This window comes from Triticum dicoccoides, chromosome 4B, assembly GCF_002162155.2.
Source record: "Triticum dicoccoides isolate Atlit2015 ecotype Zavitan chromosome 4B, WEW_v2.0, whole genome shotgun sequence".
NCBI lineage: Eukaryota > Viridiplantae > Streptophyta > Magnoliopsida > Poales > Poaceae > Triticum > Triticum dicoccoides.
The window spans coordinates 398,049,826-398,076,917 of record NC_041387.1 but is presented as its reverse complement, the minus strand read 5'-3'; the positions used below and the strand labels follow the sequence as shown (position 1 = coordinate 398,076,917).

Genomic DNA, 27,092 nt, shown 5'->3' with positions numbered 1-27,092 from the left:
TGGCGTGTCGTCAATCAATTCTAGTCCTATGTGCATTCATTTTTCTCAGGACACAGGCTGCAGCTGCATTTACCTCTACCCTCGGAACTCAAATCTTGAGAGATCGCTGCCACGGTATTCACTGCATCGTCACGGCATGAGGCTTGATTGGTCCCGTCTCGTGATTTCACACGAGATGCGCCGCGATAAATCGATTGTAAGAGCATGGTTAATAGTATAGCCGGCTGCTGGCTATAAGCCAGTGCCATGTCATATACAGCCCATCTTATAGCTAAGATATACAATAGTAGATCAAAAAAGTGTACTACTTTTTTATTATACGGCCCACCTTTCATTCTCATAAAGTGCCTAGGAGCACGTGCTAGAGCTGGTTCTTCACGAAGAGCCCGCTTATCTTCTCTCCCCTTTTTTCTTTCTTCCAACTAAGCAGAAATATACTAGTTTATTCCTTATAGCCCGCTGACTAAGCTCTATTGTACTTGCTCTAAAGCTGGTTGGCAGGAAAGTTTCGTCTGTTCTCGAGGATTTTTTTTGTTTTTTTCCTCTCAAAGGGTTGAGAAGTCGATGCACGATTGCAGACGTCGTATGCCAAACCAAGCAAGAAGCATCGAGGTTGGCCTGTCAGAGGGTCAATCGCAGGTGAACATGCATCGTTTGGTGCAGGCAATCCAATTCAGAGGGCAAGTGGTGTTTTCCCTTTTTGGGTTATGTATTTTCCCCTTTTTTAAAAAAAAGAAAGGGGTTTCCCCCCTGCCCCATTTTATATAATGAAGCAGAAAACGGCCAGTACATCCAGTTCAGACGACCACACATCAGAGAAAGGCCTAACTACCTCCTACAGCCAACATGAAGGAAAGCAGAAGTTCTCTCACCACCAGGTACATCCTAATACATATCCAGCTTTGTTTACAGAGCCAAAATGAGAACAAGAAAAACGAGCCAGCATATATGATCTTTTTTCGCTGAACTGAAACACTTGTCTTCATCTTTTCTCACTGGTCCCTTTTGTTCATCTCCATGCAATTCGAAGTAGCTCTCCACGTCGCTTGTCCAACAGGAGGATGCAGCGCTGCAGCAGTGTCGCTTGTGCACCGTCGCAAAGAACTTTTCATTGATGTAGATAACAACTTAGCTTGGCAAGAATGCATTCCACATATCGCCATTTGCGCCCCTGAAAACAGAACTCATTTCTCAGTCTCCACAAGCTCCACAAGGATGGAGATATCACCAAATTCAACACTGCATTTTTCTTATGTCCAGAAAGCAAAGATAACTTCAAAACTAGAAGTCCTCTCAATCTCAAAGAATTCAGAGATAAACTCCCACACTTGATGAGCCACAACACAATCAAATAAAAGATGTTGGACAAATTCATTTTCAGCACAAAATAAACAAGAGGGGTCATCCACCTGCCTCCTTTTTGCTAAGTTGTCCCTAGTAAGAATCTTGTTATAAACACACAGGCAAAGAAAGACATGGATCTTCTGTGGGCGCAGAATCTTCCACATTTTGTCACCGATAGCAGAAGCTATCCCACCAAAGTTAATCCGTGTATAAACGATTTGACCGAGTAGAAACCATTAGGTTCTAGAGACCAGATTGGTGTATCTACTCCATCTAGCAGAGGGTATTGTTTAATCAATGTAATTAACTCCTCCCAGAGATCCATACCCGCCTGATCAACACATCTTCTAAACGTCATTTTCATATCACTACCGTCCCACACTTGGGCAACGGTGCATTCAGTCTGGTTACATATCTTAAATAAGTTCCAGAATTGCACCTTAAGGGAACAATCCCTTGCACCTTAAGGGAACAATCCCCTGCCCACGTGTCATGCCAGAAACTGATGAGTTCACCATTTCCTAATTTCCACCTGTAAAAGGTTTTGGCCGCAGACAAGGCCCAGATGACACTCTTCCAGAAGGTAGAGCCCACCTTACCTTTTGCCCAGAGGAGATTAGGAGAATTCACTCTGTATTTATGTAAAATTATTTTCTTCCAACCTGTTTTAGAGTTATCCAAATATCTTTTTCCCCATGAAGCTAGCAAGGCCATATTAAATTCTTTTATGTTGGGGATCCCTAACCCCCCAAATTCTTTCTTCCTAGTAATCAACCCCCAGTTGGCCAAATGGTATTTGTGTTGATCACCCAAATTCCCCCACAAGAAGTGGGCCATTTGAGAATTGATAGCATCGATCACCCATTTTGGGAATTTGATCACAGACATAAGATATGCAGGAATGCTAATCACACAGGCACAAAGTAAAATTATTTTCCCTTTATATGTAAGGGGTTATGCTTCGGTACACCCCCTTTGAAAGATTTGAAGATCTCAATACATATCAACAGTGGATAATTAAGAAAATGAACGCCAATATGAGCCTAACTTCATATGTGGAGGACCCCTCATAGCAAACGATTCAATCACTAGGAAGGGAGGATCGAGCGAAGCAAAACTTTCGCTGGGAGAACCTCTCCAGGGAGGTTCAGATTAATCCGGACTAGAGAAATAGTTAAATGTTGCCCCCTCAGAGGACTATAGAAAGCTTAATTATGTCCCTGCAGGAGCACAAAGTCACATGCCAGTGTGCAGAAGTTACAGACCATCAGCAGTTCTATTGTTACCATATGTTGAACATTTGAAATGCCATATTCTTGCAGGTAAATCGATAGGGATTTTCACAAGTTTATCCTCTTCTTTTGGTCATACACCAGGTTGCTGAGTTTGGCCCTCCAGGACAACATCGACAAGGAGCTTATAATTGTTGAGATTACTGATTCTTAGCAATCCGATGCAATGTAACCTTTTCCAGAATAACACAACTATGCCTATCAACCAATCAAATTTATATACCATAGCATATCAATCACAATGCATGCTAGAACATAAGCACATAGTAGGAGATTGCAGGTTGCTCACATGAAAGGACCTCCGTGTCCTCGTCGAGTCGCTTGGTATTGAGGGATGTTCCGCTTGCGGCCGAGGGCGGCTCTTGCGTGGGGATGAGTTGTCGGGGCAATCTGCGGTGTGTGGGGTGGCCGGAAGCGGTAAGTTGTCCTTTACTTCAATATCCTGCAAAATGGTGCCCTACAAAAATGTTAACCAAACATTATAAAGATATAAGACTGCACATATACCAACATTACCAGTACTATCCATGGTCACAAAATCCTGGGAAAAGATTTGGCCTTCTTACAAAAGAGAATTTTCCTAACAGAATACCAAAAGCCATAGGTTCCTTTGATACTTGAATTTTTGCCTATGTTACCTGCACAAAGGAGCAGTTTAGATACTGATACAACGCAAATATATGGCACGAGATGGAAACAATTCTCTTATTTGCTGTTGACCATCACTGATAAGTATCTCTGTATCAACTTGTCCAGTAGCAGTTGGCACCTTACCAAAGCACAGTTAAATATCAAATATGCTTTGGGAACACATTTCAATATTAATGGCTGAAACAATAGCATCATAATTTGGAAAAAAAACACAAAATGACATTGGTGTAGAATTTTAGTTTGAGAATAAATATTGCAAGTGCAGCACACTTAGCAGCTAATTGTCTAGTTCAGAAATATTGGAGCTTGGAAGTACAGAAGATAGGAAGTTTGCTGCAGTAGAAACACAATGTCTGAATGAGCTGGACAACGATAACTCTTTGAAAAACATCCAGATTCCGGTGCCAGTTAACTCAAGCAAAAAGACATATCAGAGGCTGGCCTGAACTATAGGCAGTTGGGTTCCCTTTTTCTTGAACAGTGCTTCTGCACATTGCAATTGTATGAAACGGAGAGAGGGTGGTGTTATTTCATTTTTCCATATTATTAGAGATTTGAAATGAGTGAACCGTTACGCGGTGGCTCTGGCGACAGGGAGGGCGACGAGGCGCGGCCCGACGCGGTCTCTCCGGCGGCGGGGTGGCAGGTGGTCCGGCGGGCCCCCAAGCGGTCACCCGCAAGGCGGGCGGCTCCTTTTCTCCGCGTGGAGCCGGTCGTGAGTGGTGGAAGGTTCTGGGCGCTCGCTTCGGAGTGCTCAAACAGTGAGGATGAGGTGGTCGAGAGCGGCGTCCTGGCGGCACCATCGGGTCCCAAGGTAAGTGATTTTGTTGCTTTTGCAGGGTTGTCGTCTGGGGACGCAGGGCGGCGCCGGTGTTTCGCTCCTGGTGGAGGTGGTTCGCGTGCGGTGGCGTCTCAGGTCTGGTGCCCGCTGACGGGCTCTCCGCAGAGCAGGGACTCGGCGGGGGTGGCGGCTGGTGCTATCCGTGCGCGCACTGCGGCAGCGCTGGCGAGCCCGTCTTTGGGGTTGGGGCCGTGGAGGAGTGGCCGGCCTTGGCCCCCCTCCTCCCTCCCGCGCGGTGGCGGCGGCGGCGCCGCCCACGGCGGAGGGCGTCCGGGCGACGGGATCGGGGTCTGCGTCGCCTAGGGTTTCCGCGGGTGGGCCTGGGAACCAGGTGGGCTCAACTGGGCCGCTCGCTGTGGTGCCGTCTCGGGGTCAGTCTGGCCCGGTCCCTTCTAGTGGGCCTCCGAGGGCATGCGGGGAGGGCCCAAGTGGGCCTGGGACAGCCCGTGTACCTCGTGTGCGCCGGGGCTATATATGGCTCCGCAAGGGATGCAGCGACCTGTCTTTAGGGTTTCCCGCATCTACTCGCGAGGTGCGGCGCCTGTCTCACACTGCGAGATCCATTCGCATTCTTTCCCCTCCCCCTCCTCTTTCCATTTCCTTTGCGGCGGTGGTGATGGGGGATCGACGAGCGGACAAGCGTCCAATGGTGGCGGGGGAGCAAGACGCGGAGCTGCGGCGGGAGAAAGCGCTCCGTGAGAAGGCCAACATCGCCATGGGTGGCCGGCAGGGTGGTCGCGACGGCCGTGAGGCGCGTGATGCACGCGGATCCGCGGCCGCGCAAGGAGGGAGTGAGGGGGATTGGGGTCCCCTCCCCCTTGGTGGATCCAGCAATAAGAGCGGAAGCGTTTGAAGAAGGAAGGGCGCAGGCGCAGAGAGTTGGAGCAGAAATCCGCGCCGCTCCCCAACCATGGCGACCCACTGGCCAAGAAGCCTCGCGCCAGCACTGCGCCGCTCGCGGTGGCCCTGCCGGCTGGCCCCAAAGGCTCGGCCGATGCGCCCATTCTGGTGGAAGAGATCCCTGATGTGGAATGCTTCAAGTGTGGTCGCCTGGGCCATTACCAGTCCAAGTGCAAGTTTGACCCACTTTGTGTGCTGTGTAAGGAGGAGGGCCACGTCTCGGTTGCGTGCCCGACGATGGGGAAGGCCCTGAACCTCCAGATCATGGGAAGTGCCATCTCGGGGGAGGGCTTCTTTTGCCTACAGTTCGAGGAGGACGAGGAGTTGGTCGAAGGTGCGGATCTGAAGCCAGACAATTCAGCCATCATCTCAGCGGATCCGGGCCTGCTCACGCCCCGTGTCCTCAAACAAGAGCTTAAGCATATGGTCGCCGGGGATTGGGACTGGCAGGTGGCCCAGGTTGGGGACAATGACTTCTCAGTTGTCTTCCCCTCGGCTGATCTGCTCCATATGGCCAAATCCAGCGGCAAACTTTTCCTCTCTATCAATGACATAACCGCTCGGGTGCGGGAGTCTCTGTATGAGGAGGTGGAGCCTATGTGCATGCCAGAGACGTGGGTTCGGCTCCATGGCATCCCCAGGAAACATCGCAGTGTGGAGCGTCTGATGGAAGGCCTTAAGATGCTGGGTCGTCCCATTGTTGTGGATGAGCTATCCCTCATAAGGCTGGGGCCAGTGAGGATGAAGCTAGCATGCAAGTCGCCTGACAAGCTCAATGGCTTCGTCGAGGTGTGGTTCAACGGGGAGGGCTACCAAATCAAGGTAGAGGTGGAACGACTACCAAAAAGAACTGGGAAGGCGGCCCGAGGGGAGCTGGCCCATCTGACAAGAATCCCCCTCCCCCTCCCTCAGATCAGTCGGGGCGCCCGCGGGATGCAGCCTCTGGCCCCAATTTGGCTGGGGGTGGTATTGTGCCATCCAAGCAGCGGGCAGGCGGTACGCGCGGAGCGGTAGTGACCAAGGACACGGTGATGGGCGGCCAAGAAGAAGATCTGGACGAAAGCATGCACAACACTTCCTGTGATACAGAGACTTGGGACAAACTGGGGGATGCTTGGTGAGGGTGCGCGGGCCGTGGCTACACATGACACTACTGTTAGTGTCTCTCCGCTGGTCAGGACGCTTGCTGCCTCTTTTGATGAGTACGGCTCTCACCTCGGTTCGCCATCCCTGGCTACCATGGTGGAGCCGGAGCTCTCTGGTGACTTGGGGGGTGCTTTCATGGCCTCTCCGGTGGCAAACGGAGGCGGGGAGGCGGGATGTGTGCTCAACGTCGACTCGGCCCCGACCCCTCCCTCTGGGCGCCACGGCTCGGGCGGCTCGGGCAGACCCCCCAAGAAGCCGGCGGGGCGGAAGCCGGCGGCCAAGGCGTGTGCGGCCGCGGCATCGGAGGAGCTGCGGGGCGACCTGGGTGAGGTGCTGGTGTCGGTGGGAGCGGGCGCGAAGGCGAAGCGCTCCAAGGCGACCCCGGTGCCACAACGCCCCGAGCGCTCGGTCCAAGGCCAAGCTGGGAGATCTTTCTTCCCTGGAGAGCGCTCAGCTCCGCATCGCCGACAAGAACCTGGAGGTCTCAGGTAATCCTTTTCCCTCCTACAAAATTCTGAACGCTTTCTCAGATGCACATTTGTCGCGAATTTTGGATGAAAGTGGGGTGGCCTCTTCTCTCCCCCATGGTGAGATTCTATCTTTAGTCCGTGCGCGAGAGGAGGCGCAAGCGGCTCTGGCAGCGGCGGCGGCTCGCTGCGTGCTTGCGCCCTCGTCAGGGGTGGATCCAGCAGGGGATGGACCCACCTCTTGCCCCGTTGAGGAAGCAGAAGGTAGGGATGCTTCAATGCTTCCCTCTTCCAGCCGTGCTCCGGCTCGGAAACGGGTGGCCAAGGCGGTAACCTCTCGGGGGGTCCGTTTGCGTAATCGTATAATCTGATCCAATGCGATACCTTTTCTGGAACATTAGAGGCTGTGGTCACGAGGGACGTCGAACACAGCTTAGGGAATACATGGCTAGAGAACGAATCGATGTGGTTGCGCTACAAGAGACTATCAAAGCGGATTTTTCTTATCGTGACCTGTTAGCTTTCGACCCACTCAATCGTTTTGATTGGCATTGGCTCGCATCTTCTGGTCACTCGGGTGGGATGGGCTGTAACAAGGATATTTGTGAGGTGTTGTCATGGGATCAGGGCTCGTTTTTTGTCGCCGCCATGATTAGGCACTCCGTTTCTAGAATTATTTGGGTAGTGGTTTGTGTGTATGGCCCTGCTGATCACGCTCGATCGGTGATTTTTTTGGATGAAGTTACGGCCTTGGTTGGGGCCAAGCGCGCGATTAACCTGCCATTGGTGGTGGGCGGTGACTTTAATTTGATCCACTCGGGTGCGGATAAGAACAACGACCGGGTGGACTGGACAAGTGTGTCCATGTTCAACAATGCCATTGCGGCTGCTGCCTTACGTGAAGCGGCCCGGACGGGGGCCAGGTTCACGTGGACCAACAAGCAGTTAGCCCCGGTTCGTAGCGTGCTGGACCGGGTGTTTTTCACCCCTGAATGGGAGATCCTTTTTTCTTTGTGTACGTTAGTGGCAGAAACTCGTATGGGATAGGACCATGTTCCACTTATCTTCTCTTCAGGGGAGGAGAGAGCCCAGCGTAGTAAACATTTCTTTTTTGAATCTGCCTGGTTTGAAGCAGAGGGCTTCACCCAGATGGTGCAAGACCGTTGGGCCAAGATCCTGGCCCGGCAGGGACCCCAAAGGGGATCAGTAGAGTGCTGGTCGGCGGCAGGGGCTGCTTTGCGCACTTTCCTGCGTGGGTGGGGTGCCAATTTTGGTAGTCACTCAAAGCGTGAGCGCGGCAGGCTGATCGAGGAGATAGCGGCCCTAGATGCTCAAGCCGATGCTAGACAGTTTTCGGAAGCTGAGTGGGCTCATAGATACGATCTTGAGCACAAGGTACTCGCGATTCTGCGTGTGGAAGAAGAATATTGGCGTCATAGGGGCGGCATAAAGTGGGTGACCAAGGGTGACGCTAACACGGCCTATTTCCATGCCTATGCTAACGGTAGGAAGCGTAAGAGTTCGATCCTTCGCCTTCAGTCCGACCAGGGCCTCCTCCTCTCTCAGGGAGACATTGCCTGCCACATTTATGAGTATTTTATTGGTCTGTTGGGTACGACTGACGAGAAAAAACTCTGCATCCGGGAGGATTTGTGGGATCCGCAGGATATGGTGTCACCGCAGGAGAATGAGAGCTGGGCGCTCTCTTTTCTCCCGGAAGAAGTTGACGCCGCCCTGATGGGCATGAAGAAAGGCACAGCCCCCGGCCCTGACGGCTGGCCTGTCGAATTCTTCTGTAAATTTTGGCCAATGCTTCGCCCCCTCTTCCGCCCCCTCTTCCGCCCCCTCCCCCTATTGACGGTGTGGTCCATCCACCTGCCCTTGAAGATCCGTATCTTCATGTGGCAACGGATTCGCGGTCGGGTCCCGTCCGGGGTGGAGGTGCGCAAGCGAAATGGCCCGGGTACTGGCATCTGCCCGCTTTGTGGGGTCCCCGAAGACTCGAACCACATTTTCTTCTCCTGCGTGTCCGATCAGTTCCTCTGGAGCTACTTTCGCGAAGCGGTCGGTGGAAATTGGTGCCACACCAACTTCCCAGACTTATTTGCCGAACTCCAGATGTCCCCCTTGTCTTCTCGCCACATTAGGTGGCTTGAGATTGGGGTCCTCGCCTGGACCCTCTGGACGATCCGCAATAAGCTTGTGATTCAGCGCACTCCTCTTCGCGGGCTACTGACGCTCTCTTCAAACTTTCGGGTTTCTTGCAGCTTTGGCGGCCGCTTAGCCCCCCCCTCCCCCGACCGCGACGCCATCTCCGCCTTCATCGCCGACCTTCGCTCGATGGCTGTTCGTCTGTCGCCGCCGCCCCCGCCGCCGCCCCCGAAACCAGACTAGGGGCTTCCTTCTTCCGGCTTTTTCTGGTTTTTTATTTCTGGGCTTGTTGAGCTCTGCCCTCAGCAGAACCTTTGTACCTTGTTGTGAGACTTGGGTGTGTGTGTGTGGACCTGAGTCTGTATGTGTGCTCTATGGCGGTTTGCTTTATCTATAAAGCGGGGCGAAAGCCTTTTTCGGTAATGCTCCGGCCCATTTTCCTTGAAATCGTGAATGGGTTTGCGCTAGGAACGGTTGCTTATTAGCCTTATTCCAAAGGTTAAAGGGGCTGATTGCGTCAAACTTTTTCGACCAATCACGCTGATTAACGTGCCTTTTAAGATCTGTGCCAAGGCCTATGCGACCCGCCTGGCACCCGTGGCGCAGAGGGTCATCCTTAGAAGCCAAACGGCTTTTCTCAAAGGACGAAACATCCTAGAGGGCCCTATCGCCCTTCACGAGATCGTCCATGAGCTTAAACTGAAAAAACAGCAAGGGGTGCTGCTCAAGCTCGATTTTGAGAAAGCCTACAACCGTGTAAACTGGGAGTTTATACGGGAGGTCCTCCTTAAAAAAGGTTACGACGCTGGTTTTGTCCACCGTATTATGAACCTGATCAATTGTGGACAAACGTCTGTCTCTATCAATGGGGAGGTGGGTAGATTCTTCCGCAACAAAAAAGGCCTCAGACAAGGAGACCCCTTGTGCCCGATCGTTTTTAATTTTGTTGCGGATGCTCTATCTGCGATGGTGCATAAGGCTCGCTTGGCAGGGCACATCAAAGGGTTGGTGTCTCACCTGATTTCGGGAGGGGTCACGCACCTTCAGTACGCCGACGACACGATGCTTCTTTTTTAGCCTGACAACAACAACATAGCCTCAATCAAGCTGCTGTTGCTTGCCTTTGAACTTCTATCCGGGCTCAAAATCAATTTCCTTAAGAGCGAGGTCATAACCATGGGGATGGACGACCATGAGAGTGTGAGAGTGGAAAATCTTCTAAATTGCAAGCTAGGGAGCTTGCCAATCAAATATCGATCTAAATTGCAAGCTAGGGAGCTTACCAATCAAATATCTAGGCCTGCCAGTGTTGCATAGCCGGCTTTCCATTAAGGAGTGGGAACCTTTATATGGAAAGGTCGCGGGCAGAGTGAGCCCGTGGCATGGGAGGTTCATGTCCTCCGCGGCGCGACTTATTCTCACCAATGCTAGCTTATCATCTCTTCCAATGTTTACCATGGGCATGTTCTTGTTAGCGGATGGGGTTCTCGCTAAATTAGACACGCCCCGCTCCCGCTTCTTTTGGGAAGGAACGGGAATCAAGCGGAAATACCACCTTGTCAAATGGGCCTCGGTTTGTCGTCCAAAGAAATTCGGCGGTTTGGGGATCCTAAATTCCAAACTCATGAATGTAGCCCTCCTGTCACGTTGGTGGTGGAGACTAACCCAAAATGAGTCGGGTCTCTGGGCTGATCTCCTGAAAGCTAAGTATTTTCTGACTAGCACCGTTTTCTCGGCCAAACGCTCCGGCTCCCCATCCTGGAACGGGATCCAAGCAGTGCGACCAGCGTTTACCTTGGGAGCAAAGTTTCAGGTCCAAGACGGTCAGTCCACCTGTTTCTGGCTGGACTCCTGGCTTGGTACCTCTCCGCTGTGGCAGAGCCACCCCGCAGCTTTCCAAGTTGCAGCAAACATGGAGCTGATGGTGGGTGAGGCACTCCGGACCTCACCCCCTTCAGTTAACTTTCTCCGAGCGCTTCTCCTTCACGAGGAAGTCAAGTGGAATGAGATTTTGGACATGATTGGACAGCATACCACTAGCCAGGGTGCGGACGTGGTATTTTGGAAGCTCTCTTCCTCGGGATCGTTCTCGGTTAAGTCTCTGTACACCAAGCTTACCGAGGGGGACGTGCTGGACATAGCTCGGGGGTTGTGGAAGGCCGGAATCCCGTTGAAAATAAAAATCTTCCTTTGGCAGATGTTTCAGAACCGCCTCCCAACGGCGGATAATGTGGCGATTCGCAATGGCCCATCCGATGGATCTTGTGTGTTGTGCAATAGCACTGAGGACGCTAACCACGCTTTTTTCCACTGCCACCTAGCCAGATTCACGTGGAGCGCAGTGCGTACTGCCTTTCAACAGAATTGGAACCCGGCTTCGGGTGCCGACCTCTTACATATCTTACGTTCGCAACACGGCTCTAGTGCCCGGATAGCTTGGAGACGCGTTGGGGCGCTACTCTGGTCCATTTGGACTATCTGTAACAAGATGACGATTGAGAAGAAGTTCCCTTCTCACCCTGCTGATATTCTGTACAAATGCTATCTTTTCTTGAAGACTTGGGCTCCGTTGGGGAAACCACGTGATGAGGAGCGTATGACCCAGACGATGAAAAAGATCCGCGACATCCAGATGGAAGCTAGACAAGCGGCTGGACCTGATTGAAGTATCGCCATCTTCCTCGGCCCTTTTGTTAATCCCTAGTAGCTAGTTTCCTCTCCATTATGCGAGCCTGCGTGCTGAGGACCTGCCAGCCTGCGTGCTGATGTTGTCTGAACTATCTCGCTTTATCTTTTGGTCGATATGTTGGCCTGTCGTTTGACTACCTATGTGAACTTTGGTGCTGCCTGTTGGCTTTATTAATTTAAAGCCGGACGCCTTTGGCGTCTTCGTTCCAAAAAAAAATTGTATGAAACCTTCTCAACGCTTACCCATTTATTTATTTACACTGCCAAGTACTCGGTCTCTGCGAAGAAGAATTCTATCCATAATACCCACATGCAAGATTTTCACTAAAACTGTAGCTGATCTTGCTGGTGACTTCTTTTGTATAACTTGTTTCTATATAATTATGTGTGAATTTCTTTCTAGTAAGACTGCCGAGTTTCAGTTCAGAATACTGAACTTTGGATGTCCTGCGTTTTGCACTTCGAAAACAGGTAATTAGAAACGATTAGGTTGTACAGACAAGTGCATAGGGATTTCACAAGGTTATACGACTCTTCTTTTTGGTCATACACAACAACACAGCTACACCATACATGAACCAGCCAAATTTCTAAACCGTGGCATATCATTGACAATGGAGGAATAAGAACATAGTGGGAGATTGATGATTGCTCACAGGAGAGATTTCAGTGTCCTCGTCGAGGCGCTTGTGGCTGAGGGTCGACCTCGGCAGCCAGCGCATCCAGATCCCGCGTCGGGTGCATCTTCCCCGTAGTGGGACACAGCCGGCGCTAGAGAGCCGCGCGTGGGGAGTGGCAGCGTCACGTTGATAGGCGAGGCTGGCGGCGGGGGGCGGCGGTCTCGTCGTGCCAGTGGTGTCCTGTGGGGCGGCCGCAACCACGTGGGCGAAGGCGCGTCGGGAGCGGCAGCGTCGAGTGGGGAGGCGGCGGGGAGCGGCAACGTCGCGTGGATAGGCGGGGCTGGCGGTCTCACTCTGCCGGTGGCGTCGCCTGGACCGGCCGCAACCGCATGGGCGGAGGCGCGTTGAGCGGCGTCCCCAACATAGAAACCGCATTGAGCACCAACGAAACGTCGCCGGAGTAAGGAGCTGTTCGGCGGTCCTTCAGTTACCTGAAATCTCAGAATCTGTGAAGCTCCTTTTTCACTGCTCTGTCATTTTTAGCTACAGCTCCATCAACTCCTGAAGCAGACTTGGAGAGCGGAGAGTCTCCGAACAGGCTTTAAAAATACGGTTTTACTCTTCTAACAGAAATCTAGCCGATCCCTTAAACTCCATATAATTTTCACTCCGGCACTAACTTTCGTCATATATGTACTCCACCACTCGGCGGATGAGTAAAAGCCGCGTCCCTCCTCCATTGCCTCCTTCTCCTTCACGCGCTGCATCTATGCCAGCGTCGCCCCTTCCACCCCTCGCCAGCACCTGCTCGCCGCTACGGATGCTCTATAGGCTTTGCCGCTGTTCTCTACCACTTCGATTTGTGCCTCCTCGTCCGGTAGCCAGCGAAGAACTGATGGATCTACGACTGCTCCTGTCGCCGCCGAATTTGGCGTTTCCGGCCAGCGGCTGCTGCGCCTTGCCATGGATTGGTCAGGAAGCGGACCGCACAACCCTGACAATGCCTCCGAGCCGCATGCAGGTACCGGCTCCTCCTCTAGCCACTCAAATCTCTCCCGTCGGCGGCTCGCCGGCAGAGGCAGGCCCCGGCCATCGCCCGGGCTTGGGCTGGCCCAGCAGCTCGTCGGTCTGCGGTTGTCGGTCATACAATGCGACGACTGCCCACGGCAGGTGGTGCGCCGAGTTTCTATGATGCCGCAACATCCCGGATGGGTGTTCTTCAAGTGCACAAATGATGGGGTATATGCTTGTTTTGATTCTTTTTTCCGTCAGATTTGGCGCAATTTCGGTAGCTCATTGTTTGCTCAAATGTGTGTCTAGGATGAATGCAAGTTTTGTTATTGGGAGGAAGAATAAATCAATCTATTGATAGCACGAAAATTGATAGATGTTCATGCACTCGTTGCTAGAACTCAAGCTAGAGATGAGACAAGAGATCTGATGCGAAGTAACTTCTACTTCTTTAGGATCGAAGAAGAAAGAAGTGTTCAAGTTCGAGAAGTTGCAGATCAACAATGAAGACATAGAGAAGATTTTTCTAGAAGACATATATAAATTATTAATCCAACTAGTGGGAGCAGTTAGGGAAATTGGGTATCCTTCAATATGTCTATTTTTGGTTCTTGTTTTTCTTTGGTCTTGCTCTCGTGGCGAAGAATTGGTGAATTGTGTACTCCAATGTAATTGAATGAAATAAAGAAGTAAAGAAGTGTGTTTCGGTGGCCGAAAATGAAATGGAAATAAAAAAAATTACTCCATTATATATAAGGGATCGACTAGGTCTGGCAAAATTTTAGTGGTGTATATATGCTCCACTAAGATTTTACTCGGCTGGATACTCTACTATTTTTAGGGGATTGGTTAGAAATGCCCCTAGTACTCAACATTAGGATGCTTTGGAGCGTTAGATTTTAGATTAGACGGTTGAAAAGCTGAGTTGGATCTCCTCTTTCATGCTTTTGTAGGGGTAGGTTTTTTTGAGAGTTTTTTATAAGGATAGTAGGATAGATAATAGATGGACAAGCCCGTCCCAACGAAAGCCAGTTTCTCTTTTCAGTTTTAATAACCATGCATAGCTTCAAAAATGTCCCCGCCTTCCCTCCTAGCCGATTCATTGCCTATCGAGCAGCGAGCGGCCATAAACAGAGCACCATGTTAAGAGCCTCCTCCCCTTGCCCTAGGAAATAGCTTAGCTATTCTTGTAGAACCCACGCATCCAATGATGATCTGGCATAGCCTCCCCATCCTCTCCTGCCTCCTCGTAGCGGCGGATGTTTTCTTGTTGCCGATCTGCGACGCTCACTCCAAATTCGCCAAGAAGAGCAACGACGTTGTCAACGGCCGCCTCCTCACCTCCAAGCTCGACGCCAAGCGCACAGTGATCGTCGGCCCGAACGACGAGTTCAAGACCATCCAGTCCGCTATCGACGCCGTGCCTGCCGGGAACTCGGAGTGGATCATCGTCCATCTCCGCTCCCCGTCTACGCGTACGTGTGCCAGTTGCGAGCGGTGTTTAGTTAAACACAGCAAGAAGAATGCACGATCCCTTCGCAGGCTCTGGATGGGTTTTCACAGGCGTGTTTGCCTTGCATGCAGGGAGAAAGTAGTGATCCCGGAGACCAAGCCATTTGTTAGACTATGTATAGCTTCTGTACCTATGTACGTATATGGTACATATTGTAACACAACCATTATATATAATGAGATAAGCCACCCCTAGAGGGTTGTGTGCTGGTTCCCCAAAACTTATTGTCTTACATGGTATCACGCTAGGTTACGATCGCTTCCGCTTCTAAACCCTAATACCCGCACCGCCGCCACAGCCGCCGCCGCCTTCACCGCCGCCGCCGCGCCACCGATCGCGCCGCCGCCATGTCGAGCGCCGCCACCACCGGTTCCACTGCTGCGGGCTTCCTCCCGGCCTCTCTTGCGGCTCTGCTCAACCTCCCGCTCGATGCCGTCTCTGTTCCGGCTCCGATCGGGACAAGGAGCATCGGCTCCGTCTTCTCCACGCCGCCGGCGCCCTCGCTTGGGCGTGACCTCGTGGTCCACACCGCGGCGCCGCCGTCAGCTGCGGACTCCGCAGGCGTCGTCCCGCCGCTCCTGCCGCAAGCGGATCACACTGCCCCGCTGGCGGGGTTGGCGGCGTCCGCCCCGGCTGCGGGCCTTGCGGCGTCCGCACCGGCCGCGAGCTTTGCGGCGCCCGCCCTGGCTGCGGTCCCACCTCCTCCCGCATCGGCTTCGGTGCCTCCGGCTGCCTCCATGGTGTTTGCACCCCAGGCAGCCTCCTCGATGGGATTGTCTTCGCCGCCGCCGTTTCACTTCGGTCATCTCATCACCATCAAGCTCTCCGCCGACAACTACATCTTCTGGCGTGCGCAGGTTCTCCCGCTCTTGGGGAGTCACTACCTGCTAGGCTACGTCGACGGATCGCTTCCCTGCCCACCCGCGCTGGTAGACAGCGTGCACGGTCCGGTCTACAATCCGGCCCATCGCGTCTGGACGGGGCAGGACCAGGCGAACCTCTCCTCCATCCAGGGGTCGCTCTCGCCGGCAGTTGCCGGCCTTGTTGTCTTCGCGAAGACGTCTCATGAGGCCTGGACCATCCTTGAGCGCACCTTTGCAGCGCAGTCCCAGGCTCGTGTCTCTGCACTCCGTCGTCAGCTTGGAGAGTGTCAGAAGCTTGACTCCACTGCCACTGAGTTCTACAACAAGGTCAAGGGCCTCGCCGACACATTGGCCTCCATTGGACAGCCCCTCACCGGCTCCGAGTTCAACTCGTTTATTGTCAATGGTCTTGATGAGGAGTATGATGCCTTAGTCGAGATCATCAACGAGCGGGGCAACTCGACACCCATGCTGGCACACAAAGTTTTCTCTCGGCTCCTTCTCACTGAGCAACGGGTCGAGACTCGCCGCACCAGGGGCACTGGCTCCCTCTTGGCCAACGCCGCCACCAAGGGTGGCCGCTCTTCTTCATCACCCCGGTCTCCCTTGGGGCTGCCACCGTCGCCCGCCTCGGCCCCCCCACCTACTGCGACCTTACCGGGGGCTGGCGGTCCACGTGTGTGTCAGCTTTGTGGCCGCGATGGGCACTGGGCCTCCAAGTGTCATAAGCGCTTCCAGCGAAGCTTTCTTGGTCTTGGCAATGACGGCAAAGATACACGCAACAATGCCCGTCAGGTCGCCATGGCTGATCGTCCCGCGCCGCAGAAGCAACAGGGACACACTCAGTCCTACTCCATCGATCCACACTGGTACATGGACTCTGGGGCGACAGAGCATCTAACCAGCGAGATGGGGAAGCTTCACACTCATGAACCCTATCATGGCTCCGACAAGATCCACACCGCCAATGGAGCAGGTATGCACATCTCTCATATTGGTCAAGCATCTCTTCTCACTAGACATGCCAATAGGAGTCTTCAGCTTCGCAATGTTCTTCGAGTTCCATCTGTGACCCGTAATCTTCTTTCAGTTCCTAAACTCACACGTGATAATAATGTTCTTTGTGAATTTCACCCTTTTGATCTTTTTATTAAGGATCGGGGCACGAGGGACATTCTTCTTAGTGGGCGGTTGTGCCAGGGCCTCTACCGTCTGGAGCATCCTGGTGTCGCTCGTGTTTTCAGTGGAGTTCGGGTCTCTCCGTCACAGTGGCATGCTCGTCTTGGTCACCCGGCCACACCTATTGTCCGTCATATTTTGCATCGTCATGAGCTTCCTAGTTTGTCTAGTCATAAAGATGTAGCAGTGTGTGATGCTTGTCAGCAGGGGAAGAGTCATCAACTTCCTTTTTCGGAGTCCAGTCGTGAGATGAAACATCCTTTAGAACTTGTGTTTTCAGATGTATGGGGTCCTGCTCAGACTTCTGTCAGTGGTCATAATTACTATATCAGTTTCGTTGATGCTTATAGTCGCTTTACCTGGCTTTACCTTATTAAACGCAAATCTGATGTGTTTGATATTTTTGTTCAGTTTCAAAAACATGTTGAACGTCTTCTCAAGCACAAAATTGTTCATGTCCAGTCAGACTGGGGGGGCGAGTATCGCAACCTCAACTCTTTCTTTCAGTCGCTTGGGATAGCTCATCGTTTAGCATGTCCACATACACATCAGCAGAATGGTTCAGTCGAACGTAAGCATCGTCATATTGTTGAAGCTGGTCTTACTCTTTTGGCCCATGCATCTGTTCCGTTTCGGTTTTGGAGTGATGCTTTCACCACTGCATGCTTTCTCATCAATCGTACTCCTACTCGTGTTTTAAACATGAAGACTCCCATTGAGGTTCTCCTTAATGAACAACCTGATTATACCTTTCTCAAGGTATTTGGGTGTGCTTGCTGGCCGCATCTTCGTCCATATAACAAGCGCAAGCTTGAGTTTCGTTCTAAGAAGTGTGTTTTTCTTGGCTATAGCTCTCTTCATAAAGGTTACAAATGTCTTCATGTTCCCACTAATCGTGTCTATATATCTCGGGACGTCGTGTTTGATGAGCATGTTTTTCCCTTTGCCAACCTTCCTGTGTCCACTGTCGAACCACCATCCCTGCATTCATCCTCTGTTGCTTCTGACCAATTTGATGATGTTGCATACTCTCCTTTGCTGTTACCTAACCATGGTGCAGGAATCGGACGTGGAGCTCGTTTGGAGCTGTTGGAGGATTCACCATCATCATCGTCGTCTTCTGGTGGGCACGTCGATCGCCCTATGTTGCATGGCATCGATTCGCGTGCCCATGAATGGTCACCCGACGAGCCCGTCGCGCCGAGCATCTCCACTGCTCGGTCCGTTTCGCCAGCGGCCGCAGAGTCGCCCGCGGCTCGGCCCGTCACGCCGTCTTCGCCTGCGGCTCGGCCCGTCACGCCGTCTTCGCCCGCGGCTCGGGTCCTCACGTCGCCTTCATCAGCGGATCGGCCCGCGGCACCGGCCGCGCCACGGCCCACTATGCCGAGCTCGCCATCGGCCCGGTCTGTGATGCCGGAGTCGCCAGCTGCTTCGTCTGCTCTGCCGGTTTCGCCGGTGGGTCGGCCTTCTTCGCCAACCGAGTCCGAGGCTACCGTGACTGGCTCCTCGTCACCGGCTGACTCGTCAACGTCGCCGTCCTCCAGCCCGTTGCAGGCTGCTCCGTCGACCTCGGTGGTTCCTGTGTCCCGACCACATACACGCAGTCGCAGTGGCATTTTCAAACCTAAGGAACGTAAGGATGGTACGGTTGCTTGGTTGGCTGCTTGTTTGGCTGCTGCTGTTGCGGATCCATCTTCTGAGCCTCGCTCATATCAGGCTGCCCTGCGCATTCCACATTGGCGAGAGGCTATGGAGCAGGAGTTTCATGCTCTTCTTCGTAACAAGACATGGACTCTCGTTCCTCCACCACCACGGGTAAATGTTATTGACTCAAAATGGGTATTCAAAGTGAAGAAGCATTCGGATGGATCTATTGAGCGTTACAAAGCGCGACTTGTTGCTCGCGGTTTTCGGCAGCGTCATGGTCTTGACTATGAGGACACCTTCAGTCCTGTCGTCAAGCCTACCACTATTCGGCTTCTTCTCTCCGTTGCTGTTTCTCGTGGTTGGTCACTTCGTCAACTTGATGTGCAGAATGCTTTTCTACATGGATTTTTGGAGGAAGAGGTTTATATGAAACAGCCGCCTGGTTTCTCTGATCCTGATCGTCCTGACTATATCTGTCGTCTTTCCAAAGCACTATATGGTTTGAAGCAAGCTCCTCGTGCCTGGCATGCCCGCCTTGCCTCTGCCCTTCGTGCTCATGGGTTTGTGCCGTCTACTGCTGACACTTCGTTATTTCTTCTACAGAAGCCAGAAGTCACTATGTATCTTTTGGTATATGTCGATGATATTATCCTTGTCAGCTCTTCTCAGTATGCTGCTGATGCTCTTGTCTGCTCTCTTGGTGCTGATTTTGCGGTCAAAGATCTTGGGAAGCTTCACTACTTTCTTGGAGTTGAGGTCACTTCTCGTGCTACTGGTCTTGTCCTTACGCAGAAGAAGTACTCCTTGGAGTTGTTACAGAGAGCTGGCATGCTGAAGTGCAAACCGACCACCACACCCATGTCGTCTACCGACAAGATAACAGCTGTTGATGGTGAGCTTTTGTCTCCTGCGGATGCCACAGAGTACAGGAGCATTGTTGGTGGACTTCAGTACTTGACGATCACGAGACCAGATATCTCTTATGCTGTTAACAGGGTTTGTCAGTATCTTTAGGCTCCCAGAGATACTCATATGGGCTGCTGTTAAACGCATTCTTCGTTATGTTCAGTTCACCCTGACATTTGGTATGCATATTCGGCCGACTTCCTCTCGGGTCCTTTCGGCCTTCTCTGATGCAGATTGGGCTGGTAGCCCAGATGACAGGAGATCCACGGGGGGTTATGCAGTATTCTTTGGCTCTAATTTGATCGCCTGGAGTGCTCGGAAACAGGCTACTGTGTCACGTAGCAGTACTGAAGCTGAGTACAAGGCTGTGGCTAATGCTACTGCAGAGATTATTTGGGTGCAGTCTTTGCTTCAGGAGTTGGGTTTGTCTCAACCACAGCCTCCTATTCTTTGGTGTGATAACATCGGTGCTACATACCTTTCTGCAAATCCAGTATTTCATGCCCGAATGAAACACATTGAAGTTGACTATCACTTTGTACGGGAACATGTATCACAGAAGCAACTCCAGATCAAGTTTATCTCATCTAAGGATCAACTTGCAGACATCTTCACTAAGCCTTTACCGCTGCCACAGTTTGAGGCTTGTAGGCGCAATCTTACCCTTCTCAGTTCTTTAGAAAGTGGCTAAGATTGAGGGAGGGTGTTAGACTATGTATAGCTTCTGTACTTATGTACGTATATGGTACATATTGTAACACAACCATTATATATAATGAGATAAGCCACCCCTAGAGGGTTGTGTGCTGGTTCCCCAAAACTTATTGTCTTACACCATTCATCTTCATCAGGGGCAACGGCAAGGGCCGGACCTCCATCTCCTATGAGTCCGCCTCCCCACACAACGTCGAGTCTGCCACGTCGCCATGCACGTAGACGACATCATCGTCTTCGGCCTCAGCTTCAGAGTGAGCTCCTAAGCTCTTCTTCCGCGAGACCCCATCCAGTTCCGAAACTTAGAGGCCGTTCAGAATCTCTCCACTTCGTAACTCCGCTGCGGAGCGGAGCGACATGTAGTGCAATTTTGGCGAGTGGTCAAATAGGTGCTCCGTCCGCTCCGCTCCTTGGCGAAGGAGCGGAGTATTGCCAAACACGGCTTTAATTATTGGTTGGTGTTTTGTTTATATATGTATACGACGACCAACCAAGTTTATGTATACGACGACCAACCAGGTTTAGAATGCGGCGCGCACGGGGTTGCCGATGTTAAATTGTGATCCAAATTCTAGTACCGGGTTGACTAGATGTAGTACAACCGGTGTGGGCCTTTGCGTTGACGTCGACGCGTACGAGTACAACTCGTTTACTTGTCCTCCAAGGACTCTCATGTATTGCCCTCTTATATACCCCATGTAGTCGCACCTCAGACGGTCTGTCGTCTCGTGCTTGTAATACTCCTCCATCATAGTGATTGCGCCTTCGTGGGTCCGTGATTTTCTCCCGCAAGGGTTCCACGTAAAAATCCGTGTCTCTCTTTGTCTCGTTTATTCTCGTTATTATCTAACAAGTGGTATACAGAGCTGAGGTTTGAGATACGAGATTCAAAGACGAGAGAATTAGGGTTCGTTTGTCTGCCGCCCCTGCACGCGATCTGCCAATCCGAAGGCAGATCGATTTCTGCCGCCGCTGTCGTTGGGATACGCAAGTCCGAGACAAGGTGTATTGTACGAGCGATTTATCTGCGGCGTTACTACTCCCAGACCGATAGAAGTTTAAAGGCGATCGATCCGCTGGCTGCTCTCCTCGCGTACTGTACGCAGCTCGTACTGGCTTCAAGTCCCGAGGATTCGATCGTAGCTGCTGCCGCTGTTTTCTCCAACGTGAAGACCGAAGCCAATTACCCAAGTACTAATTGACTACTACTCACGTGGAGGCTAGAAGGCTATTTCTTTTTTCTTCAATTGCTACAACCACCCAAGAGTTTCAGGTGCTATTTACTCTGTTCTATTTTGATCCGCATATTAAATTCTGTGAAGAATTTTTTCTACCGGCTTGTACTACTTTGTGCACAGTTTATCGATTCATGGCATCCATGAAGTACGATCTTCCGCTGCTGGATCGTGACACAAGGTTTACCCTATGCCAAGTCAAGATGCGGGCGTTGTTGGCACAGTCCGACTATGATGAAGCACTGGATAGTTTTGGGAAAAACAGAATTCAGGACTGGACTGATGAGGAAAAAAGAATTGATTGTAAGGCTTTGTCACAAATTCAACTCCATTTGCATAATAATATTTTGTAGGAAGTTTTGAGCGAGAAAACGGTCGCCGCTCTATGGTTAAAGCTGGAAGGGATTTGTATGACTAAAGATCTCACCAGCAAGATGCATCTGAAGCAAAAATTATTCCTGCACAGGTTACCCGATGGAGGTAATGTTTTGAATCATATTTCAGAATTTAAAGAGATCATATCTGATCTAGCTGCAATGAAGGTTAAGTATGAAGAGGAAGATACTGCTTTAATGTTACTTTGTTCACTGCCAAGTTCTTATACCAATTTTAGAGACACCATATTATACAGTCGTGATACTCTCACGCTTAATGAAGTTTATGAAGCTTTGAACTCCAAGGAGAAGATGAAATTAATGGTGCCTCATGATGGTTCAAGTTCATCCCAAGCCGAGGGATTATCTGTTCGTGGTAGGACAAAAGAGAAGAACTCACATAATGGAAACAGAGGCAAAAGTAAGAACGGCCACAGGGGCCGGTCACAATCCAGAGACAAGAAGTATTGCAGATATTGCAAGAGAGACGGGCATGACATCTCTGAATGTTTCAAGTTGCATAACAAGGAAAAGAGGAAAGGTAACAAACCAGGTGAAAATTCTGCTAACGTTGCTCGTGATGATAGTTCTGATGATGCTCTTGTCGTTATTGCTGGATGTGTTGAGACCAATGATGAGTGGGTACTTGACACTGCATGCACTTTTCATATGTGTCCACATAAAGATTGGTTTAATACTTTTGATTCCACTACTGCTGCTGGTTCCGTTTTGGGTTTTGATAATTCACCATGCAAGATTGAAGGCATAGGTTCTATTCGAATCAAGATGTTTGATGGCATAATCAGAACTTTGACAGATGTTCGGTATATTCCGAAGATGAAGAGAAATCTTATTTCTATGAGTGCCCTTGATGCAAAGAGGTACAAGTATTTAGGTGGAGATAGTGTTTTGAAAGTCACCAAAGGTTCCCTTATTGTGATGAAAGGTGACTTAAGTTCGACCAATGGTCTTTATTACCTTCGAGGTTCTACCGTTTCAGGTAACGCTACTCCAGTTGTTTCAAAGAATTCTGATTGTGATGCTGCTAACCTTTGGCATATGTGTCTTGGACATATGAGTGAACTTGGTTTACCAGAGTTAAATAAGAGAGGTCTTCTTGATGGATATGAACCTGGTAAATTGAAATTTTGTGAGCATTGCATCTTCGGCAAGCACAAGAGGGTGAAGTTCAATACTTCGACCCATACAACTGAAGGTATTCTTGATTATGTTCATTCTGATTTATGGGGACCATCTCGCAAGAAATCATTAGGTGGTGCAAGTTATATGCTGACTATTATTGATGATTATTCGAGAAAAGTTTGGCCTTATTTCTTGAAGTATAAATATGAAGCATTCTCGGCATTTAAGGAGTGGAAGATTATGATTGAGAGACAAACTGAAAGGAAGGTAAAGATACTTCGCACTGATAATGGTATGGAATTCTGTTCTAAGCAATTTAAAAATTATTGCAAGTCTGAAGGCATTGTCAGACACTACACCGTTCCTTATACTCCTCAACAAAACGGTGTTGCTGAGCGTATGAACAGGACCATTATTTCCAGAGCCCGTTGCATGTTGTCCAATGCAGGTTTGCACAGGCGTTTTTGGGCTGAGGCCGCTTCCACTGCTTGTTATCTCATTAATCGTTCACCATCTATTGCTCTTAATAAGAAAACTCCAATTGAGGTATGGTCTGGTTCACCTGCTGATTATTCACAGTTGAGAGTTTTTGGTTGCACTGCTTATGCTCATGTTGATAATGGAAAGTTGGAGCCTAGGGCTGTTAAGTGCATCTTTCTTGGTTATAAGTCTGGTGTTAAAGGTTTTAAATTGTGGAATCCTGAAACCCAGAAGGTTGTTATTAGCAGAAATGTTATCTTTAATGAATCTGCTATGTTACATGATGTTTCATCTACTAATGTTCCCGTTGAGAGTGAACAGCAGCCTATTGTTCAGGAGCCTACTATTCAGGTGGAGCATGTTATTGATTCAGGTGGTACATCTGGTAATGAAATTGTTGATGCACATGATGAACCCGTCGTTGATCATGAACATGTCACTCCCACTCCAAATCAGGCTATTGTTCCACCAAGTTGGAATCTTGCACGTGACAGAGTTAGACGGGGTATTAATAAACCTGACAGGTTAATTGAAGAGTGCAATATTGTTTCTTTTGCTTTATCTGTTGCAGAGGAAATTGAAGGTAATGCTGAGCCTTCTTCATATTCCGAGGCTATTATTTCTAGTGATAGTAATAAGTGGATGACCGCTATGCATGATGAGATGGAATCACTTGAAAATAATGGCACTTGGGATTTAGTAAAATTGCCTAGAGAGAAGAAACATATTCGTTGCAAGTGGGTTTTCAAGAGGAAATAAGGTGTTTCCCCTAATGATGAGACAAGATATAACGCAAGGTTAGTTGCTAAAGGTTATAGCCAGATTCCAGGTATTGACTATAACGAAGTCTTTTCTCGTGTTGTGAAGCATAGCTCTATTCGCACTTTACTCAGTATTGTTGCCATGCATGATCTTGAGCTTGAACAATTGGATGTTAAAACTGCATTCTTACATGGAGAATTAGAAGAGGATATTTATATGGAACAACCTGAAGGTTTTGTTATTCCTGGAAAAGAAAAGCTTGTCTGCAAGTTCAAGAAATCTCTTTATGGATTGAAGCAATCCCCTAGACAGTGGTACAAGAGATTTGACACCTTTATGCTCTCTCAAGGTTTCAAAAGGTCTAATTATGATAGTTGTGTTTATTTGAAAACTGTCAAAGGTTCAACTATTTATTTGCTCCTTTATGTTGATGATATGCTTATTGCTGCAAAGAGTATGTCAGAGATTAATGAACTAAAGAAGCAATTGAGTAATGAATTTGAGATGAAGGATTTGGGTGCAGCAAAGAAAATTCTTGGCATGGAAATATCCAGAGATAGACCGTCTGGAAAAGTATATCTAAGTCAGAAGGGATATATTGATAAAGTTCTTTATCGTTTTAATATGCACAATGCCAAGCCGGTGAGTACTCCATTAGCTGCACACTTCAAATTATCATCAGCTTTATGTCCTAAGTCAGATGCAGATATTGAGTACATGTCTAGAGTTCCCTATTCGAGTGCAGTTGGTTCACTTATGTATGCCATGGTTTGTTCTCGTCCGGATTTATCATATGCATTGAGTGTTGTCAGTAGATACATGGCTAATCCTGGAAAAGAGCATTGGAAAGCAGTTCAGTGGATTTTCAGATATCTGCGTGGTACTTCTAATGCTTATTTACAGTTTGGGAAAACTGGAGATGGACTTGTTGGTTTTGTTGATTCTGATTTTGTTGGTGATTTGGATAAGAGAAGATCACTCACAGGTTATGTTTTCACCATTGGTGGTTGTGCTGTGAGTTGGAGAGCAACTTTGCAGTCTATTGTGGCTTGTTCCACTACTGACGCCGAGTATATGGCTATTTCTGAGGCATGCAAAGAAGCTATCTGGTTGAGAGGTTTATACACTGAGCTTTGTGGAGATTCATCTTGCCCTACCGTATTTACTGACAGTCAAGGTGCCATATATCTTACAAAGAATCCAATGTATCATGAGAGGACAAAGCACATCGATGTCAGATTTCACTATATTCGAGATGTTGTTGCTGAAGGTGATTTGAAGGTATGCAAGATAAGTACTCATGATAATCCTGCTGATATGATGACAAAGCCAGTTCCTACCAATAAGTTTGAGTTTTGCTCAGGCTTAGTTGGTATTTCTCACTAGTCCTATGGACTTTGACGCACAAGGTGTTTATGCTGATTTGGATGGAGTTATTCACTTTCTTCGACTACTGGAGGGAATTTGGCTCAAGGTGGAGATTGTTAAATTGTGATCCAAATTCTAGTACCGGGTTGACTAGACGTAGTACAACCGGTGTGGGCCTTTGCGTTGACGTCGACGCGTACGAGTACAACTCGTTTACTTGTCCTCCAAGGACTCTCATGTATTGCCCTCTTATATACCCCATGTAGTCGCACCTCAGACGGTCTGTCGTCTCGTGCTTGTAATACTCCTCCGTCATAGTGATTGCGCCTTCGTGGGTCCGTGGTTTTCTCCCGCAAGGGTTTCCACGTAAAAAACCCGTGTCTCTCTTTGTCTCGTTTATTCTCGTTATTATCTAACAGCCGAACAGCCCAGATATCCGCACGGTGGCAGCAATGGTCGGTGGCGACAAAGTGGCCTTCTACCAGTACCACTGCGCGTTGTACAGCCCCCACCACACCCTCTTCGACCAAGCCGGCCGTCATTACTACGAGAGCTGCTACATCCAGGGCAACATCGATTTCATCTTCGGCGCGGCCAGTCCATATTCCAGGCAAGCACGCGCTCTACTCTAGCAGGGGCGTACATACATGGCACGATCTAGCGCAGCATTCTCATACATCGGCGTCATCTCGAACGCGTGCTCTACATGCAGTGTGCGGAGATCTTCGTGAAGCCCAACCGGCGGACGCCGATCTTGGGGTCCATCGCGGCGCAGGACCGCAAGGAAGAGGACAACAGCAGCGACTTCGTGTTCCTCAAGAGCAAGGTGTACGGTGTAGGGGAGGTGTATCTGGGCCGCGCCAATGAGGCCTACTCGCGCGTCCTCTTCGCCGATACCTACCTCTCCAGAACCATTTTCTCAAAAAACAAAACCTCTCCAGGACCGTCAACCCGGCCGGGTGGACGGACTACGGGTACTCAGGCAGCACAGAGTACGTACACCCAAGCAAACACAACGAGCCTCCCATGCATGGATGAAGTGGATACCTTTTTGTAGTAGGATCGCGACAGATTTATTGCCGATTTTGAACTCGGTACGTATTCATGTTTTTGGACTATATATAATGCATCTATTACTTCGTAAAGCAATAGCGGATTGGAGGAATTAAAATAGAAGCACTTTATTCATTTAGGAAGATGATAAATATGTAATCATAAACACACATTTAACAGGACTGTCAAAATGTAAACATACAAATGCTCAAGTTTTATCAATAATATATGGTCATCTATCACCTATATCATATCCAATGACGTGCAACTATTGCATCTCATGCATTCATGCATGTATTATTCTCACACTCGTCCGCGGATGCCACCGCCGCCTCCAAAACCTCCACCACCTCCACCACCTAAGCCACCACCACCTCCAGCACCATCTCCGGCACCAAATCCGCCGCCAAAACCACCACCCTTCCCGCCTCCGAAGCCACCACCACCCCCTAGGCCACCACTGCCTCCACCACCAAGCCCGCCTCCTCCTCCAGCGCCACCACCAAACCCGCCACCAGAGCCAACTCCTGCCCCACCACCAAGACCGCCTCCGGCGCCACCTCCCAATCCACCACCACCTCCAGCCCCGCCACCCAGTCCGCCTCCTCCACCTGCACCACCATCGAGACCACCTCCAGCACCACCCCCAAGCCCACCTCCTCCACTTGCACCGCCACCCAGACCACCTCCAGCCCCACCACCGAGACCGCCTCCTGCGCCACCACCCCCTCCTATGCCGCCGCC

At 50.1% G+C, this 27,092-nt stretch overlaps 2 protein-coding genes and 1 pseudogene across 4 annotated transcripts; 2 read left to right on the top strand and 1 right to left on the bottom strand.

Annotated features, from left to right (window-relative positions):
* Nucleotides 1-708: 708 nt before the first annotated feature.
* LOC119296313 lies at nt 709-12,573 on the bottom strand. 3 transcript variants are annotated; one of them, XR_005145095.1, is made up of 4 exons: nt 12,137-12,573; nt 3,153-3,274; nt 2,926-3,078; nt 709-1,171 (listed from the first exon to the last, which is right to left on the bottom strand). XR_005145095.1 is itself a non-coding variant. In XM_037574715.1 (3 exons), exons 1-3 carry the CDS (start codon nt 12,533-12,535, stop codon nt 1,109-1,111), a joined length of 615 nt encoding a protein of 204 aa, XP_037430612.1. In that variant the 5' UTR covers nt 12,536-12,573; the 3' UTR covers nt 709-1,108. The 3 variants fall into 3 exon arrangements, 1 of the variants encoding a protein (XP_037430612.1); XR_005145096.1 differs by having other exon boundaries at nt 3,203-3,274; XM_037574715.1 differs by lacking the exon at nt 3,153-3,274.
* Nucleotides 6,235-11,848, top strand: LOC119296314. The gene is made up of 2 exons (XM_037574716.1): nt 6,235-6,662; nt 11,350-11,848. The coding sequence occupies exons 1-2, from the start codon at nt 6,268-6,270 to the stop codon at nt 11,390-11,392; spliced, it is 438 nt and encodes a 145-aa protein (XP_037430613.1). The 5' UTR covers nt 6,235-6,267; the 3' UTR covers nt 11,393-11,848.
* A 1,748-nt stretch (nt 12,574-14,321) lies between the features above and the next one.
* On the top strand, nt 14,322-26,333 carry LOC119292691 (annotated as a pseudogene).
* Nucleotides 26,334-27,092: the final 759 nt, after the last annotated feature.